Below are 20130 nucleotides of genomic sequence, written 5' to 3'. Positions count from 1 at the left end.
GAGCTCTGATACTGAAAATTAGTTTTGGGACCAAGGTTGTGGGATAGGCTTTTCAGGAAGTGTGGCTGAAAGAGAAGCTGGAAAGATAAGAAGAATATTTTGAAGAACATGGGTAGAAGGCCTTCGGAGCTAATAACAGTGGGTAGCACTTAAGAATACCTCCAAAACCCAGAGAGATGAGAAACAGTCATTCTCCAGTCACAGTTTGACATTTCACATGAAATAATTTGGGAAGGAGTGAAGCGTCTCACCCTTTCATTTCCCTGCAACATGGTGGTGATCTGTTTAACCATCAGGTCCACTGATTTTCCTGGCCCCAGACACTACCAATGACCAGGCTGATGTACAAGTAGTAAGGTCCAGAGAAGGAAGCAAGACATGCTCCTGTGCAGTTATGCATAAAACAGTCAATCTATTGCAGAGAGATTCATTGCTCATTTGGGTTGCCAAAGCAACAAAGATAGCCAAACAGCCACATCCACTTGCTAGTGACGAAAATAATTACAAATATTCACAGACTGAAGGGGGAAAGGGACTCTTCCACATCTTCAAACAGGGGAAAAAAAACTTATCTTTGCTGCTCTCCACAAATCAGTGAGGTGGAACATTTTACCTGGATTGAAACACATTAAAAAGACGACTTACATAAAGAGTAAGTACTCTCTTTACTTAAAGAGTATTCACTGAAGGCACTTGCTGAGACCTGGGTACCTGCCTGACCCTCTGTGCCTCTGAAAATCACTTCTCCCATTACACATTTATCACCATTAACGCTGTCTTTGATCATGACCACCCTGTCCCTGGAGAACCCCTGGGAAAGAAGCCATGTGGGATGAAAGTCTCACCCAGAAGGAAGAAACATGTGGGCTAATTTCACTTTAGATTAAACTCAAGCTGGACCACAGCAGTCTTCAGTGTGAATGATTTGACGGATTACCGAGTAATATTTTATGACATTTAGGGATGGATTATTCAAAAGGATGAGACCTTTTTTTCTGAGGTTTTGCATTTTAAGGAGACAACAGCCCTTCTGCTGCTTAGAATTTGAAAGCAGATAACCTAGAGAGATTCTGTTCAGGAGTTTTATTTTTATTTTTAAACTATCCTCCACCCCAGCAAAAATAATGTTGCTTTCTCATTATCCTTTTGATGAATCTGCTTCACTTATTCACATTTTCATAAAATATTAGTGCATCTAGCCTAGGAAATGTCTTTTTACTGAAAGACATGTTTTTCTCATCTCGAGTGGTACAGACCATATATCTCTCACAAAGCAATAATGTACAAGAGTATATAGTATAATGTAGCACCTATTCATATAATTCTAAACAGAACCTATACATGCAGCTTTACTGTGGCTGTAATTTAGATATATTGAATAATATAACCTTCTTTATAGTGGGAACCTATTTTTTTTATTATGCACATGAATCGACTATTAATAAAAATTGTTTGCACTTATGCAGCACCTCACCCAAAGAAACTCTGAGAGTTTCTCAGTGAAATACATTTCTGTTTTGCAGAGGTCAAGAGCTAGCACTTCCAAGTGCAAAGCATCAATATAGCTTTTTCAAAGTTATGTGGCAAGTTGGGAAGCAGGTAAAGAAATAAACCCAGATTGCTTAAATTCTAGACTATTAAAAATTCTTACATTTCTTAAAGTCACCTCCCCGCTGCTTTGGGGAGGTAAGACTCCTACAAATATAAATATAATTCAGTCAACTTGAATACTGACATCAGTTGAGATGACACAGGTTTTAGCCACATAAGGAAAGCACTCCAAGTTCCTGACAAGCTGTTGTAACCTATATTGAAGTCTATGCCCCTTTTGGTGGTAGCTGAATTAGGTGAAAGCTACCTAGGGCTGTGCCAGCCTATCACTTGTAGGAGTCAGCTACGAGAGAGACATACTCCAAGCCTAAGCTTTATTCATGTTGGTATCTTCCTCATCAACCCATGGCTGATTTTGTCATGGAGGTGCCCTAGCAAGTTATAACTACATACAGATTTGGCTATATCTACATGGTCTTCAGGAAGCGAGATAAAGAAAGAATCTAAACTTTGAGTCCTCCTGACTTGTCTCCATGAGGCTACATCGCTGAATATGCAAACTTGTCATACTGCATCCGTTGTCCAAATGGTGGAAAAAACAGCCAAACTCATACTGCCTGCAGATCCTGCCTGGTTGCAAACACCATCAACATCCTCAAAGAGCAACTTCGTGGTTCACTTTTCTGATCAACATCAACCATTCAGTGATGATCAATCACATGCTATTAGCTTAGATTATCCTCACTGAAAGCAAGGGAAGCCTGAGGCCCAAAGAAAGAAGTGGTTTGTTTTCTCCCTGAGTTTTCTTTTAGGACCCACTCAGCATGTTCACAAATCTCACCCTTAGAGTGGGCTTAGGCTCATTCTTGAAATACACTGACTGAGGAGGCAGCCATACTTACATAAGAACAGGTCTATGCAGCATCATTTTAGAGGGTCTAATATCACAGAAACAGATTGAGCAGTGGACAAGTGTTGGAATCTGGAACACTCCAAGAAATAACCTAGCCACCATAGATACCTTTTACTCACTTTACTCATGACTCTGCTAGTGCTCTGCAGCATTTTCTTTTCTTTTATTCCTAGCCCTTGTTTACTACATCTGTAAACCTTGATCTGAACAGCTAATGGCATGATCCTAATCACAGGGTCAAGTAAACAGGCAGGTTGACACAGCTAAAAAATAATACATACACCTTTTTTCACTTTGCTGCCTCTGAGTTTGTGGGTTTCTGCTGTGACAAGCATAGTAAATGCTGCTAGCCAGTTAACATACGCTGCTTGATCATTATCAACCACCAGGAGAGAAAGAAATGCTTTTATAAACCTTCTTTTGCTGTTTATTTAGAGGATGTGAGCTGCACAGATACTGTGGGAAGGAAAGTACACCTCTCCAATGTAACTAGGCTTTACCTGTATGCCAAATTCACCATGGAGGATTTTAATTTCCTGTCCAAATTCTGCCTGTGAGGATGACCCTTCCAACTTCATTTTTTTTTGTAAAGGGAAAATGTTTATTGCAATACATGACCTGTATAACAGAGAGCAAAAGGATCAAGGTTACCCATCAGCTTAGATATGTGATATCAGTGAGTTAAAAGCACATACCTGCACTAATGGTAAGGTTAAAACTGAAGAGGGACTTTTTGATTACCTAGAACTGGAATTAATAGCTCATTGGGATATATAAGGCAATTCACGTGTTTCAGAATTACTTTTTCAGGCTGTCTGCAAAATCAGGAAAATGATACATACACTCCTAAGACATTTAAAAATGCTTCAGTGGAAATATCTTAGTACGGCATGAACCCAGGTGCCGATTCCAAACCTCTAATACCTGCTGCCTCCCTCCTAATGCAGCCAATGACACCTCCTGTCAGAGTTTGCAGTGCGAAGACAGGGTAGGAGATTTCTCAGAGTAAGACAGTTGTTTCCACAGGACTGTTACACACTGGCTTTTCCTAGCTGTCAGAGCAGTAGCTTGGTATCAGAGAAAACAATGTGGAAGTTAACCAAAAACCCAAACTCAGACTAACCCAGATAGAAAGGCTTACAGAAGGTGAAGACACTGCTTCTGTAACAAAAATGTGATTACAAGCTTCGGGCCAAAGCCAAACATTCTTTAAACACCAATAACCTCAGGCCAGGTGCTGCTTGACCCCGTAAAGCCTATGACATATTTTGTTCTATTATTGTTCATTACAAACAGGTTCTTGGACCTTTTTTTTTTTCCTCCATCATCATCTTCAATGGTTCTCTTCAGCTATGAAAGAAGCTTTCAGCAAGCAAAAAGGCTGAGGTGAGTTCTACCTCTCTTAGCCTTCTCAGGAAAGCCTCAATAATTCAGTTTCTCTTTATGTTGGCTATAATGAATCAAAGTTGGTTTTATCCCCCATATAAAAAGACTTAATAATTAACTGGTGTTGCTTTGGATTTGTAATTTTAAAGCACATAACAGCACAGATGATAAACTGCCTCTTTATCATGCAAACCTAGTTGCCTCCTGCTGGCTTCAGATGATAGAAAGTTTGCATTCATCCCTGGGGGTTGCCTCCTAAGTCATAATCTTTTACTTACCTCTTCCAATGGCCAGGGGAAGAAAAAAAAAAAAAAAGGAAATAGGTAGGGGTTTTAGTTTATCCCTAGGGAAATTTCAAACCCTTCTATAAAATACTTTTTATTTTTACTTTTCAATATTTTTTATTTTCCCCATAATATATGAAATAGTATCTAGCAGGGCTTGACAAATCTGTTCCTGCAGTTAATTCAGCCCCCAGTTCAGAAAGTTTTATTTTTCCAGGTTTATTAGACATAAAAATCAATCTTGAGCCTGATTCACATCTAAAACAACCTTCTGGAACTGGCAAAAGCAAACAAGCAAACAGAAAGAGCATTAAAAGTCCAGAATGAAGGACTGTCAGTATTTCCAGTTACTGGTAGCCTTGTTCTAGAGAAGATGGTGGAAAAGTGATTCTCTGAATCAGCAGAGAGATGGAAACCTTAAGAAAAAAGGTATGTGTGAAACCAAAATCTACAAGCAACTCTTTCCTAGGATCTGGGATCCTCCTTAGACAAGAGAAGAAAGGTTTAACTCATGTTTCTTCTCAACAGTGAAGCTACTCAGTGGCTGTTCACAGGTTTCGTTCGTTTAAATCCCATCTAGTGGGGGTGAAAACGGACAGTTTCAAGTCACTGTGAGGAATGAAATTTAACGTTTCATCAAATTACACTAAAGGAAGTACAGAAGCCCAGGAAAAGCTATTCTAGTTAATCCAGGTGCCACACAATTTTGTAGGTGAAGCAAAAATTAATTCCTGGTCTTAGCCACACACATTCCTAGAACCACCTGTGATTTATCTAGGACACCAAGTATAAAGTTATTTGGTGCCAGCTGGTAACTGAAGGTCTTGATGATGAAGGCACAGAAATCATTCTGCGCAAAAATGTCAAAATATGGTCCACTAACTTAGTAGAATATTAAAAGACTTGAGCAAAACAGATGAATAAGCAACAAAACCAGACTGCCTTATACCAAAAACGGGAAGCAAAAGGAACCAGAAGTCACTCTATAGCTATCAGACAAGGAGATATTGGCAGGTATTATACTGGCTTATACACAACGTGGCCATTTTATAAGCAATTCAAATTTTCTTGTAATCAGACTTGTGCAAACTGATAAACACTAGATTTTTCAGAATTCATCATCATTATCATGATTTAGAAACCTCTGGCCAACTTACCAATGTCTGGTTTATACACAACCATCTATACTACACTGATCTTAAAAATTAATTTCCTTCTGTGACAAATATCAAGATAACATACGATTTTTTTCCTTAAGAAGTGTTGAGGGCTAGGCAATAGGTTGAACATACAAAGTTTTCATACAAGCTCAAAGATCCCAAACATGAAAAGATGACAAAAACCAGACACCTGAACACATTTTTCAAAATCCTGATTTTTCACAAAAATCATATTCTGACAGATGTGACGTCTGACTAGCTGTCTCTCTCCAGACAGACATCTCCAGTACAGGAAAAACCCTCCACACTTCATCAGCAGTTGCTTCTACCCTCATAAATTCCAACTAAAAGAGGAATCATAAGTTGGTGGAAAGACTTAATAAGCACAAAAGTATAATTTTTCAGCAAGAATTTTAACTGCAATATGCAGCTTTGCTACTAGTAATGCAGTATTAACAGTCTTTATTTCTAGCAGCTTGTAATACAAGGAAGGACAAGCCTTGAGGCTCGAGGCACTTGACAGGTCCACAGCTCTCCACCTTTCTCCTCCAACTTTCAGAGCACAGTAGTTAGGTACTAGCAAGGCTCACAGCGTGTTTGTCCTTCAGTTGCTGGCAGATCTCTGCTGTAAAATAACTGGAGCATTCCAGCTGAAGAAAGAAAACTGAAAGAGAAATCAAGCCAGCCATGCCATCACGTGAAACATATCTATTCTTTCACTTGGATTTTTCTTATACTCCTGATGACAAATGAAAGAGAGACTAATGCAAAAGCTTCAATAAAATTATGTTCTTGTCCCCAAAGTATATACATATATTTTGGAATTTTCACTCTTGTTATCTTTAGCAAAGTTTCAGTAATAAAGAAAAGGAGATGAAGACCCAACAAGTTCTACCTGGCAAAGAGCCAGAGCTCCAATTACAGCAAGCACTATGGGAATAAAAGTAACAGATTTTAATTGGTGTCCAAGGGGAAAGGTCAGTCTCCTTTCGACAATGGGAGTCTTTGGTGGTAATTGACTGAATGCTCCTGTGAGAGCTTGTAAATGTCAGTAACACACTTGAAACGGTAGCAAAAGGAAAGGTTTGGCATCCTGGAACATATGGAAGAGTTTTGCAGGCAGAGGTATTCTAAAATGAGAATGGTGAAACACTTTAACAAGGGACGTGACTTGGAAGATAGCTCTCAGCTCCAAGGTTTGAAATGCCATACGCATTTCAAAAGGTGTGGGAGAAATTTATTTATGTTGAAGATAAAAAGGGAATAATGCAGTGCACACTGGTGTTAGACACACAGGGGTCTAGGGCAGCAGATGACTTGTGAACTTTGCCCATTGCTACACTGAATGACTGACTTAAGCTTCTTCTATCCCTCTGCAATATCCTAGTGCTACTCTTCTCCTAAGTAAGCATTGAATGGTTTCATTCTTTCCTTTCTGCTAGTTTTTTGTGGTGAAAAGATTTCTTTATTTTCTTTAGCAGTACACATGAAGGGTACAAACTCGCATGAATTGGGTGCAGTTTGGGATTCCCTGCCAGAAAGGAATGGTATGAAAGGAGATCAGATCTTCCAGAATGACATGAATTAGGAGAAAAGATGGTTCTGTGGCTAGGACTTCAACCAAAATCCTGAGTCCGGTTTCTGTCTTCACAGCTGATTATTTTCTGACTTTAGCAAAACACACGCTTGATCTCATTCTTAAACTAGAACTGACAATATTTCTTCTCACGTACAAAAACTAAGCACAGACTGCTGTCCTTCAGGTTTGCTATGCTATCACATTCATTATTTACCATTAGTAATAGCAATAAATGGGAGAAGTTGTGCACAGAACCCAAAGCAACAGATGCTGTTCAAACATAGAGAAAAAATCTCTACCTCCAAAGTTCTTAACTTATAAATAGAAGACACCTGGGCTTGATGCAGAAGAATGAGTCACAATAATACGATACTAAGTTCTAAGTCCTCCATAGCTTCCAGAAACAGCTGTAAACCCACTGCCATGCCTATTATTAAGGAAATACTTCTAGTGGATTGTCTTCACTAGAAAGCTACATCCAGGGTAGACAACATGCTCAAGAGTAGAGTTCACAGAAAATGGTGAACCTATGAGTAAACAAAGAGAGCCCAGCATCCACATCACGTGCCCAAGGCTAAATCCTTCCATGCTCTGAAACACATTCTGGCTGAAAAAAAACACCCAACAAACCAAAATAATGTTCAAACTCTGTGCAATTTGCTGTGCAAAGAAGTCCTAAAACAGGGAAAAGTGATTTTTTAAATTTTATCTGCTGAAGATACACCTGCTAATTTTGGAGCAGGATTACTCTTCAAAAAATGAGGTAGTTTCTGTTGTTAACTGTACAGTTTCATGGAGAATATGTCCCATTGCTTTCTATCTGTATCTTTGGAAAAAACTGGAAAAAAATTAAAAACCTGATACAAGCACATAAGCATCTCGTCCTTCGGCAGGAGAGACAAAACCCTGAGAAATGCCTGCACATAGAGAATTTGGGATGCAGATCACAGTTTATTGTCATGTTTCTTTGTGCATATTCCTGAAGATTGTCCTCCCAAGGGACTAATGTCTCAAAGTTCTTGCTACATCTAAATTGCTCAGCTATTGTAAATTACTTAAACTTCTAGTATCATTGTCCCCTCTTTTTTCCATTGCCATTTGTTGTTCACTGAATTACCTGCTAATTCTCCTTATTTCCACTGATGAAGTAATTAGCTATATGGGACTGGAGACTGTGAAGAGGTTTATGTATACACAGGCATACAGAGACCTAAATACATATGTGCAGAGGAAAATTCAGTATCTACTGTATTTAAACTGTTAAGGGCAGACTTTTAACAACAAAAGAATCAGCAAAGTGATTAAGAACGTAATTTAACTATCATTAAGTTCCTTTTTTTTTCAGTGGGATTTATGTTGGTAAATCTATTAAGAATTGAAAAGTGGAAACATTTAAAAACAAAATTATTTTAGTTTTTCACCCCAAAAAGACTGTCAATTTAACATTAATCTCTTCAAGACTGAAAAGCCTGGGATGACCTGAGCAGGAAAAAAAAAAAAATGGTTTGAATAGGAATAAGCACTTTCAATCAATATGAAATTTTTCTCTCTCTAAATAGCAAAACCCATTATTCATAACATTCTATATGCAATAGAACACTGTAAATTTGATTCTTTCTTGTCAAATAATGTGTTAATTTAAACATTTCTTATCTTTTGAAAATATTCCACCACCTCTAGTTTTTCAACTGCACAGGCAGTTTAAGAAAAAGCAACAAAACAATGTATTGGCTCCCAAATTTATGGGAAGAGTTGGCCACATTCAAAATCTACTACCAAGTATTTCTCTCAGATCCTCACATGTCTTTCTAAGAAAACGTACACAAAAACACCGTGAATGTATGAGTGTGCCCTGGACATTCACCATGGTCTGATTACTCTCCCCATCAATGAAAAAATGCTTGGGAAACAGTGGGCTAGGGCTTGATCCGTACATGGTGAGAACTCCTCTGATAGTTCTTTATGAACCTAATTTGGTCTACTCAGTTAACATCAATCTCTCTGCACTTTGTTCAGCACTATCTCCAGTTATTGCCATTATGACTGCTACACTTCCTCAACAGCCTTCTCTCCTTTGTTGTCATTTATCCTCAAAAAAATCCTACCTTAAAAGAACCATTGACCACAATTCAGTACATCTGAACACGGTAGAAGAGACTCCTCCACAGGAAGACGGGGTTTGTGCAAATTTGTGGCAGACCTATAGCCATCTGAAAGCCAAATCATGGTAAACAGAAGGATAATTCTGTGTGTTCCTACCCGCATCTTCTCTACACCATTATTCTCCAAGCTGCAGTAGGCGTTGTATTTTCCTTGCTCCCCAAGTTATATGTTTGAATTCCTTTTTTGCTACTAATGAGAAAGAGGTGGAGAGATGGGAATCAAAAGTCCCAAGAGACAAAAGTATGGATTAAAGTGTCGTCTTTTCAGTAAGTTTTGACCCTTGAATTTTCTGTTGTGTGTTATCTTTGACTCAAGATATTTTTTCCTCCTGGCGCTGGGAAATTTCTCTGCCTCTGCAACAAGAAACATAACCTTTTCACTTAGTAGCACTAAAACGAAAAAAGCTCATTTACAGTTTTTGCAATGTCTTCTCCATACCATACACTGAATTATTCCCATTTTCTCCAAGAAGGTTGGCTGCTTCCGCAATGACCTGTTACTCTCAAGATGATATATGAGTCGCCACTTGTTGGTCTCTAATTCCCATGCTATCTGCATACAAGCCAAATTCCACATTTTCTTAGCAGTTAGACAACTTTCTAATTACGTCCATTAATCTTTGCCATCACTCCCCTCTCTCTGCATTTACCAGCATTTATCAATCAGAAGTTTCATAATCAAGAATATTTTTCTTGTTTATTTTCTTCACTTTCTTCTTGTACTTTAAGTACAGCTAGACAGAAGGCATAACGCTCAAGTATCCTATCATTTAGTCATTAATTTCTTCATAATAACATATCTAGAGTACAAAAGGGGTGAGCAATTGCAATCTGATGGTAAACATGCACTACAGATTACACTATCTGCTAATTAACAGATACTACATACAATTTTGTTGCAGTCCTGTCAAGGGAGAGTTGAGTTCAGAGCTCCTATGGTCAATATTCATACATTTGTTATTTTTACGTTATCAGTTCAAATCCCCAACAAACCAGCCATCATATAGTTATGCCACAAAATCATTTTTCCCTTCAAGGTCAACTTCTGAAGTCATATAGCAACAAGACAATTTCCACATTTCATGACCGAAGAAGTATGTTCCTACCACAACACAGCAGTGAAATGATATAAAAGTGAGATTTAGGTATGTATCTTTAATAGCTCAAAATCCAGAAGGTAAATGAAAACAACCCTCCTGTACATATTTTTAGTCCAACTTTATGGGACGCTGAACAAGCTGATTTTCAACTGCTTGGGGCTAGTTTTTCATAGGAAAGAAAAAAAAAATCAATATTATGGCAACTGGCTTCTTTCCTGGTTTAAACAGCCTGTCTTACTTATGGAAATAGATGGAGCTACAAGTTTGACAATAGCACAGGTCTGCTCTGCAGATAGACACATTCTTGCACCACTATCAATCCCAGCTGCCTGTATTTGGGCTGCAACTAGCAACTTATCGCTCCTCTGCTCTCTAAGCTGCTGGCATATATCCTCACTTGCCAAAAGGGATATCATCTGTTCCAGACTATTTGGTAAATCGCTGAGGAATTAAAAAGGGATAAAAACATTGAAGGACATTCAACAAGAGATTATCTTGCATAAATTTTAACTGTCCAGTTTGTAGAAAACAGGAGTCAGAATGGAAAGAACACCTTTGAAACTCTCCTCAGCCTGGGTGAATCTTAGCTGTAAAGCTGAATTCCATGCCTCATACTTCCCTATCATTAGTTTCAACAGTGTGCCCTTGGAGACTTCTGTGAGATACAACAGCATACTGTAGTACTATTTTGAGTGGGAAAATGTCAAAACTGCCACTATTTTTGATAGGCTTACAAGAGCAGCAGCAGAATAAATGGACTTTGATTTCACTTCAAATCCAAGAAGAGATATGAAAGTAGAATAATGGCAAGGGCTTTGGGTGTAATGGCTATTGTGAGAGCTGTCATATACTATAGCCATGAATCAGAAAGTTTGGTAGTGAATACTGCCAGACACTTCAAAAACCAAAACATTCAGTTTGAAAGATGAGACTGTGCCTTCATTTTGGTAACATGGACCAAATGTTTGTTAATTATTGGTTTCCCATGAATTAAAGTATGAATTCAGTATTAAAGCACCAGCTCTTCAGTCACTGCCACTTTACAGGTCTTCGCTGACTCCAGTGAAACTCGACTGAACTGCAGCTGTGTTAGATCATATCCAAAAGATATGAGGAACAATCTACCTTTCTAAATTAATAAAAAAATTTGGCTTTATCCTTGTTTTCATATTGGATGGGGGACAGAAAAGACAGTCTTCTGAAATGGAAATCAAGTCTATACTTGATTACGTGGTACACAGGTAGAAGCATTAGTCTTGAATCTAAAGATATTACAAGCAGAAGTGAAAACTGTAATATATGTATTACCATAAGGATGTAAGACTTTCCAGTCACCACCAACAGTGACTTGTAATAGCAATAGACTTACTCCATCATTCTTGCTGAACTGCAGAAAATGAAAAATTTCTTAATTTGACGGGTGAGACATCCCTCTTCCTGAGGTTAGTGAACTGTTTACATGTGTATAGTGTTATCAGAAGTCCATTCAATCATCCCTGCAGTCCAAGATAATAATTCTGACCCTTGTAGGTTCAGGATTTCAACTCTCTTCTGATCAGGAGGTGAAATCTTAAGCCCAAACTGCTGAATGAAACAGATTTATAACACTGTACCAGAGAAAAGATGTAAGTGAGGAAGAACCCCTATGTTCTCCCACTGGAAGACCACTGGAGAAAATGCATGTGTAGTGCTATCTACTCCAAGCTGCCTATCAGATCAGCAAAATCAGTGGCTGAATCCCACCCCACCTTCTCTTGAATCCCTCCCTCCAAAATATTGTCTCTGAAGTAAAAGATGAGGCTATCATTACCTGTGGTCATAGCATAAGAGACATTTAAACCAAATCTAGGGGCTTCTTTATATACCTTCCTATGCTATATGGGGTTTAATCCAAACAGAAATATTCATTTGATGAAATTTATGTTTCAATCTGCAAAAAACTTCAGTACAAGGTGGTTCCTCCCCTTCGAAAGATAGGAAAAGACTTTCATTAACCATCTTGAAATCTCCTGGGGACTACATGATTTAAAAAAACAAAACAAAACCATGAAAAAGACACCATTCACATCTGCGAGACAATGCCTTTTTGGTCTCTTATGACTGTCTCTTTGAAGGCTGCACTCACAGCCTGCAGCTAACAAGGACCTTTCCTTCAAAATGAAAAGAGGACAGTAACAGAATAATTGATTTTATCTCTGCAAGAGTGGACTGCAATAGCACTTTGGGCTATTGGCATGACTGATCGACCATAGACCCTGGGTCTCCCACTGAGCCTAATTTGCTAAGGATGCCATCCCTTGACAACCATGGGATCTGGCTCAGTCTACAGTGAGGTGTGCTTAGAGCTCTGCTGAGCTCTAACCTCTACAATATAAACCGATAGTCTTCACACTAAGATTTATAGATGCCTACGAGGAGGACACCACTGGAAATAACTGTTTTTCCTTGAGTAAAAAAAATCAAGACCTGCCATCACATCGGAGTGCTGAATGCTTCCATGGTGAGACAGGTCAGATAGAGGAATTTTAGAAGTGTTCCAAATCTGATTTTAGCAACTGAGAGTAGCAGCTTCTAGACAAAAAGCAATGTCAGGTGGAACTGTTCATCTCTATGGACATTTTCCCCAGCTCTCAGGAGAGCAGGTACAAAGGCCAGTGTAAAGCACACAGTTCTGGGTCATACCCTTTATACAACTGAGCAGTTTACATTCCAAAACCAGAACCTCCCTGAAGCAAATGAACTCCTCTAATACCACAGGATACAAAGTAGCACTCAATCATTCCCATTTCAGCTAATAAGGGTAACTCTTCTCCTGTCTTGGCTGATAAAAACATTTGCCAACTATTCTCTCCACCACCACCACTCAATGCTAGAAAGAACAGAAGGCTGGGCCACCATTCCTTTCATTTAAAACTCATTAATAGAAATTAATTTGAAGCAGTTAGGGATCTACCAGCAAGGAAACCCATGCAATTATATTTACAATAAATATCCGTTATCTTGGAGCTACACACACAACATGACAGTTCTTAGCACGCTGTGATAAAGGTGCTAATCACGACCACTAAATATAAAAGAAGAGAAATGCATCTGCCATCCATTCATCTTTAGAGTGAAAGAAAAGAGGACACTGTACCACACAGCAATTAAAATCTGAACAGTTGGAGGAATAAAGGGAAAATTCAAGGCAGGTCTACAGAAAGAAAGGGGGAGAGAAAACAAAATACAAAAAAACCCCTAACACAAAAATTCAAACTCACAGGAAATATCCGATGCACTAGTCCTATTAATAACATAAAAGTTGCTAACAGATACTATCGCCCAGCATTTTATTAATTAACTGGAGGTACACGGATACAAGGGGTTTGAAAGTACAAAGACCGAACAGGCTGCACAGATTGGCTCTTTGCAAAGAACACACTGTGCTTCCTACAACGGTACAGGGTCCAAATCAGCCAGCAGCACTTCTTGAGTCAAAGAAAACCCATACTTAAACCAATTGTAGAGTCCCCACCACCACTCATTCACTTTTTATTTGCATAGGTCTATGATTTTCCATACAATGCCTAAAAGCAACTTGTCTGAAAGGCTTTTATAAAGAAAAACCATAAAACTTAGTGCACATGAGTTTCCAGGAAAGTAAATGACAAACTTCTGTGAAAATGGATTTTCAAGATATAAACTTGGCTTTCTATTTTAGTTTAATTTTAAACCCACCAGTGCATTATTCCCAAACACTATTTCTTCACATAGAAGCATTTAAATAATTTTATTTCCCCTCACAAAAGGCTCGATGAACTTAACAAATAAACCAATGTTGACATACCTAAGCCTAGGGATTTATTGCACTTTGGGGATTCTCTCTTCTAGAGACTTGTTGACAAATACTCAGACTCTGTGTCTTAGGCAAGATCCATGTGTTACAATTTTTCCCCTGATCTTTGTCATCAGTCACACGACCAGGTAGTACAGTAATTCAGTGAAAGGAGAAAATACTGAAAAACATGGTTTCCACTTTTCTTATTGCCAGGGCTTATGCATCGCTACGTTACTCACCATATTCTGTAATTTCCTTAAGAAAATACTGTAATTCAGAAAAATACCAAGCAACAGCAATAGGTCAACAGTTTAAATTGTAAATAATGGTTGACTTTGTTCTCATTTTTATTTTCAAAACACCCTTTTGTAATACGACATTGCCTGCAATTTCTGGTTAAAAGATTTAATTTTGTTCAATAAAGAAACAAGAATTGGCAGTTGGAAGCTTTTAGAAAGAAACTGGCATTCATAGACTGTGGGAAGCACTGCAAATCCTATGTATTTATAGATACATTATTTCTAGATAGAGAAGAGCAAATAAATTATAACAAATAATTTATTCAATACATGTTGCTGTTTGTTCTTTTCCAGAATGTGAAAATCATCAGAAATTCATGAACAAATCTATTAATTATTTGAATAAATCCAATTACATGCATTCTACAGTTCATTGTTCCAACTGCTCTGCTTTGCAAGGAACAGACAAGACTATGTACAGGATACACTTGGTTTTTTTTATTATAAGCAATCAGTCTTGAGTCAGCAAAGTTCACCATTTACCTTCTGTTTCAATGGGACAATTCCTAACAGTTAAGCATGTGCTAAAAGGATTATCTGGTTTTTTGAAGGAAGGCAGCTTTAGTACATTAAGTACATGCTGGCCCCACTAATGAATCACTGTTGTAGCAAGGTCTCTTGTCTAATAGCTTAAAGATAAAAGTTCACCATTTCTTTTCCACTACAGAAGAAGCCTTTTCTCCCTGCTAAGGAGTGCCTTGTGGAACAAAGAACATCGAAGGCTGCAGGTGCAGTCTGAAAAATCACTTACCACATAAAACAAATATTTAGGGAAAACATGCTGTTAGCATTTGCCCAGTATTAACTGCAGGAGTGTATAACCCCTTCACATGAATAGTATGAGTGTCATAAAATTCATGGATTTTAGAGTAGTTGAGTCCTATATTTAAAAAAAATGTCTGCAGCTACCCACCCAGCCCACATCAGTGAAACAAGATGCAACTTTCAAAGTAACCAGAGTTTCTCACAGTGTTATCAGAATTTGGGGGCAGGGAGGAATCAGGTCTCAGGATCCATAGATTTTTGCTGAAAATGTTCTTGGTGGCAAAATTTGTAAATATGTTTCATTCTGCTTTCCATCCATTCCACAACAGGTATGATAAAGACCCTAAGTTTCAGTATTTTTGCTTTCACTGTAGAAGTACTTTTAGTGTAGAAATATAATATAGCTGTGCACTCTCTTCCCCATGCTCTCTAAATCATGGGGACTAGCTAGGTGCCTAAAGTTAAACGTTTCTTGGAGGAATGGCCTGATGTTCTACAGAAATAGACAGCATAAGCAGGGCCTCCAAAATCTCTCCCTGCAAGCCTAATTCTGCTTCTGCTGAAGTAAGTTTTAGAAAATCCAATCTTAGACCATTACATAGGTCCTTTCATCCCAGGTGCTGCAGCTTTCTTCTGGCACTATCCCATATTGATTATAGGCCAATTTTAGCTCAGTCTACTGGCAGAACAGGTAGTTCCACCCTTCCACCTGAAAGCTTTTTCCTTTCATCTATTTGGTTTTTTGAGCTGGAAAGGGATTAGTTTTCAGGCAGATTAGTCCTCAATCCAGCTCACCAGATGGCTACACAAACAAGGGTAGCAGTGTGAGGAAGGGAGTGGGAAGGTGCGATGTGCACTTGCACCCCAGAAAGCCAACCATATCCTGGGCTGCATCAAAAGAAGTGTGGCCAGCAGGTCGAGGGAGGTTATTCTCCCCCTCTACTCTGCTCTCATGAGACCCCACCTGGAGTACTGCATCCAGCTCTGGGGTTCCTAATACAAGACAGACATGGACCTGTTGGAATGAGTCCAGAGGAGGGCCAAGAAGATGATCAGAGGGCTGGAACAGACTCCTACGAAGACAGGCTGAGAGAGTTGGGGCTGTTCAGCCTGGAGAAGAGAAGGCTCCAGGGAGACCTTATAGCAGCCTTCCAGTACCTAAAGGGGCCTACAGGAAAGCTGGAAAGGGACTGTATTACAAGGGCAGGTACTGATAAGACAAAGGGCAATGGCTTGAAGGAGGGTAGTTTTAGACTAGATATAAGGAAGAAATTCTTCTCTATGAGGGTGGTGAGGCACTGGAACAGATTGCCCAAAGACATTGTGGATGCCCCCTCCCTGGAAGTGTTCAAGGCCAGGTTGGATGGGGCTTTGGGCAACCTGGTCTAGTGGAGGGTGTCCCAGCCCATGGCAGGGGGGTTGGAACTAGATGATCTTTAAGGTCCCTTCCAACTCAAACCATTCTATGATTCTATAAATGTTGCAGCCAGAGCCAGCCGTAAGGATATCTGAAATTAAATTGCTAGTAATTTCAGGGTCATTTAAACTACTTTTTAGTTTCCATACCAAAAAACATAGGTGGTAATGATTGCCTATTGCCAAATATGAGAGTTAAACCCTTTTTTAAACAGCACGTGAAGGAAAGTCTTTAAGCACAATATTGTTTACTAGCATATCCGTATGTCAGCATATGTGAGAATACAAGTCGTCATCATCATCATCATTATGAACTGTGCTCCACCACTTCCTATTGCATCCCTCCAAATTAGAAAAATTTTATCATAAAGGTATCTCAAAGATGGCATCAGATTCTGAGATTCCTTTTATGAATATGTCAGTGTTATAAATACTTAGTAAATTGTTAGTCAGTAGGGTGCTTGCACGAGTAAAACCTTCTGGGCTTCGGAAGGCATTTTCTCTGCAGGAATTTGTCAAATCTTGTTCAGGTCACTATTGGGAGCACTTAAAAGACAAATAATGTTACATACAATCTGGCCGCTGTAAATGCATTTCTGCAGTTCTAATGAGTTTGTCTCGCATTCACACAACAAAGTCGTCACCACCCAGAAGGTAAGCAAACAATTAAATGCATGATACCTATTATGCCTATCCATTTAATGGCCATCTTTTGCTAACATACACTCCATAAAGTACACTGGTAGGTAGTATAGGTAGTACAAACTGGCTTATATTTTGGTAAAGCTACATATTTTTTCAAAGGGAGGGAGACAGTGAGAGACTGTTTCTGGCCATTTAAATATAACAGATATCGAGGAAACTGGGAGAGATCACCAGGACAAAAATTACATCATAAAGTCAAAATGAACCAAGTACATTATCACCTACCTTACGTTTGTTAGTTGGACAAACATACAAGTAGCTCAAAATAGTCTTCAGACCAACTTTATCATTCAGTTTCTCATACGTTGTCCCATAATCTGTTGACCTACAATTCAGAGAGATTTCATAAGTACAAACACTTAATCACAAAACCAGAAGTCACTTGGCGGGTTTTCAATATAAGTCATGCTTTACATACCGGAATAGCTCTCTAGAGCTTTTTGAATGATTCATGTAGTATATAATGATACTTAATTATATACACACAGCATCATGTGAGTGCTTATAATTTGCATTTAAATTAGATTAGGAAAAACTAAAACAGCATCTTCCCAAAGCATTTTAAAATAAACATGTACAATAAGAAATGCTAAATTCTGCGTATAGAAAATGATAATGATTGTCAGAAATGCCAAATAGCAGACAGCAAGAGACTGAAGTTATCAATTCATTTTATACTCCAATCTTAGACTAATTTTGTTAAAATAACAGTCTTTTCTCAGCATATTCCAAAGTAGCTGCTCCAGCTCATTGTTCAGTGAAATTGGAGTTCAGTTTTCTGCAAAAAACATTGATGTCCTTTTGAAAACCTAACTACCTGAGCATTACACCTACAATTTATATGGTTTTTTTCCACATGGACTAGCAGAGAGTATGGACACATGTGCTTTATTCTTGCTTTAAGAGCCACCATTCAGTAAAGAAAATAATATATTTCTGATATGAGGGTTGCCCATAGAGATATTGGCTCCATATCTTGGGGAAGAACAAAACAAGTGAACAAACAAGACTCTGCAGAGTTCCTGTAACATCTACTCTTAACATGTGACTGGAACCAAGATCAATTATCAGCAGAGGTTTTGTTCATTACACAGCTCATGCTTGCCTGAATTATGTCCTAATATCCAGGGGATTTAGATAATCAGCCCAAACCAGTACAGTTGGTATCCACAAATTGCTGAAAAGTGACATGTATCTGGGTAACAGAGACATTTAAGTGTGTAACATATTCTTGCTGATAATAAATCTGCATCTTGTCTTTAAAATGTACAAATGGGTCCATATAGAACTTCACTTGCAAGCATTAAAATGAATTTTCCCTTCTGCTAATCACTCCAAAACCAGTCATTCTAAAGTAAACCCTAGGTGCCTGTTATTTCCAGGTTCTATCTGGGAAACAATGGCTAAATTCATGAAGGTATTTAAGACACTTAATGTCTACAATTTTTTTTACTTTTTTTTTTTTTTTTTCCTGGAGTGTGGAAGGTGTTAAATTTCTGGATCAGGTTCCACACCTACATTCATACCACAGCTTCTGGGATTTCAAATTTTGCAACCAGTACACGAATAAAAAAAGAAGGCAGCAGCTTGTGGTTTTACCCACTAAGATGAATTGCACTAAAATGTGGATTTGCATTAAAGTTGAGTCTTTCTATTCAGAAACTTTATCAAGGCATTTGCAGGTATGCATCCTGGTCATATAACAATTGACCTATGGTTTATGAACATAGCTTTTTCCTTTCCCCCCAATAAACACATGCACCTCTGTGCACATATGACCTTTGTTGGTTAGATGATTAACATCAAATTCTCATCTACTGATTGATCTGTCCCTTTATTAGGTCATCTCTCTCAGGAACACATATAAACAGAGCTATTTCCTCAGTGGACTGAGAGGGAGGATACTGTTACGGTTATTTCTGTTACTGAATATTTCAGAGATGTTTCAGCACTCAGGTGAAGGGAACCACAGTGGGATGCTGAACACAGCCCTGCCAAGGACTGCTGGTTCACTTTAGTTACCTCGTCCACCTCACCACCCAGCCTTCTCAGAAATTAATATTTCTGTTGCAGTCTGCCTAAAAACCAAAACTTATCCTTTGTGACCTGCTGAGTTAGGAAAAAATATATTAATGAAGTAATGCAGCTCTTCTTTATACCAGTGACAGTGATTTCAAAATGGGACCCTTCAAAATGGGATAGGAGTGAAGAAAATCTGACACAAAACTCGCTTTGAAATTGTTAAAGAAAAGCATCCAGTACCCCTGCCAAAGCACGGGCAAACAGATGTCGAAGCCCTATTGCAAATGGTAATCTTAGTCAGAATTGCCAGCCATTTCTTACTTCAAATCTCTAGGCAATTATTTTGCATTCATAGCTTTATTTACAGGTAACATTATATACAGATGGAAGTGTGTGCTTCTGTCAACATCTATAAAAGCAACTGAAAGATTGGAAAGCTTAGAAAAACATCAATTTTTTGCAGATGAACAAATACACAAGCAATCAAAGGAGCTACTATTAGATCTTACTCACATTATCATGTTCTAAACTAGCAATAGCCAGTCCTTCTAACTGCCCAGTTACAAGTTGTTTCTCTTACACTACTTTACAATTACTCTTGATTTTAACAGGGAGGTAAATGTTATACGACAGCAGATAGGCACCTAGAAGTGCTTTAATACAAATAAATGGTGATAGATACACACATACAGAGCAGTGGAACAAAATAATTGTATCAAATGGAACACTCTGTACACATGAAGCCTCTATTGGGATCTAACCCAGGGGTATCACCAACCTGCGTTCATCTTATTCCTATTGTATATATGTATACAAGCAAGCATTGATTAGCAGCCTGGATAGTGGGCTCTTCAGTGGTCTTATTAAATGGGTGTATAAAGCAGCATGAGACTTCTAACCCATGAAAACATATCAGTTGTTTTGTGATCCAGGAAGACAGCCTAACCTGGAAGTGTTACAAAAGACAGAGG

The 20130-nt window shown here is 38.5% G+C and overlaps 1 protein-coding gene across 4 annotated transcripts in view; it reads right to left on the bottom strand.

Annotated features, from left to right (window-relative positions):
- SORCS1 (sortilin related VPS10 domain containing receptor 1) overlaps positions 1 to 20130 on the bottom strand; it is a 299661-nt gene that overhangs the window by 154293 nt on the left and 125238 nt on the right. For all 4 annotated transcript variants that reach the window (XM_054832339.1, XM_054832336.1, XM_054832337.1 and 1 more), the window contains exon 3: positions 17363 to 17462. In XM_054832339.1, the coding sequence (XP_054688314.1) occupies positions 17363 to 17462 (100 nt within the window). The remainder of the gene's footprint in view (positions 1 to 17362; positions 17463 to 20130) is intronic.

The sequence above is a fragment of the Grus americana genome, chromosome 7 (genome assembly GCF_028858705.1).
Source record: "Grus americana isolate bGruAme1 chromosome 7, bGruAme1.mat, whole genome shotgun sequence".
In the NCBI taxonomy this organism is placed as follows: Eukaryota; Metazoa; Chordata; class Aves; order Gruiformes; family Gruidae; genus Grus; species Grus americana.
The sequence above is the reverse complement of the archived record's forward strand: the minus strand, read 5'-3'. Positions and strand labels throughout refer to the sequence as shown.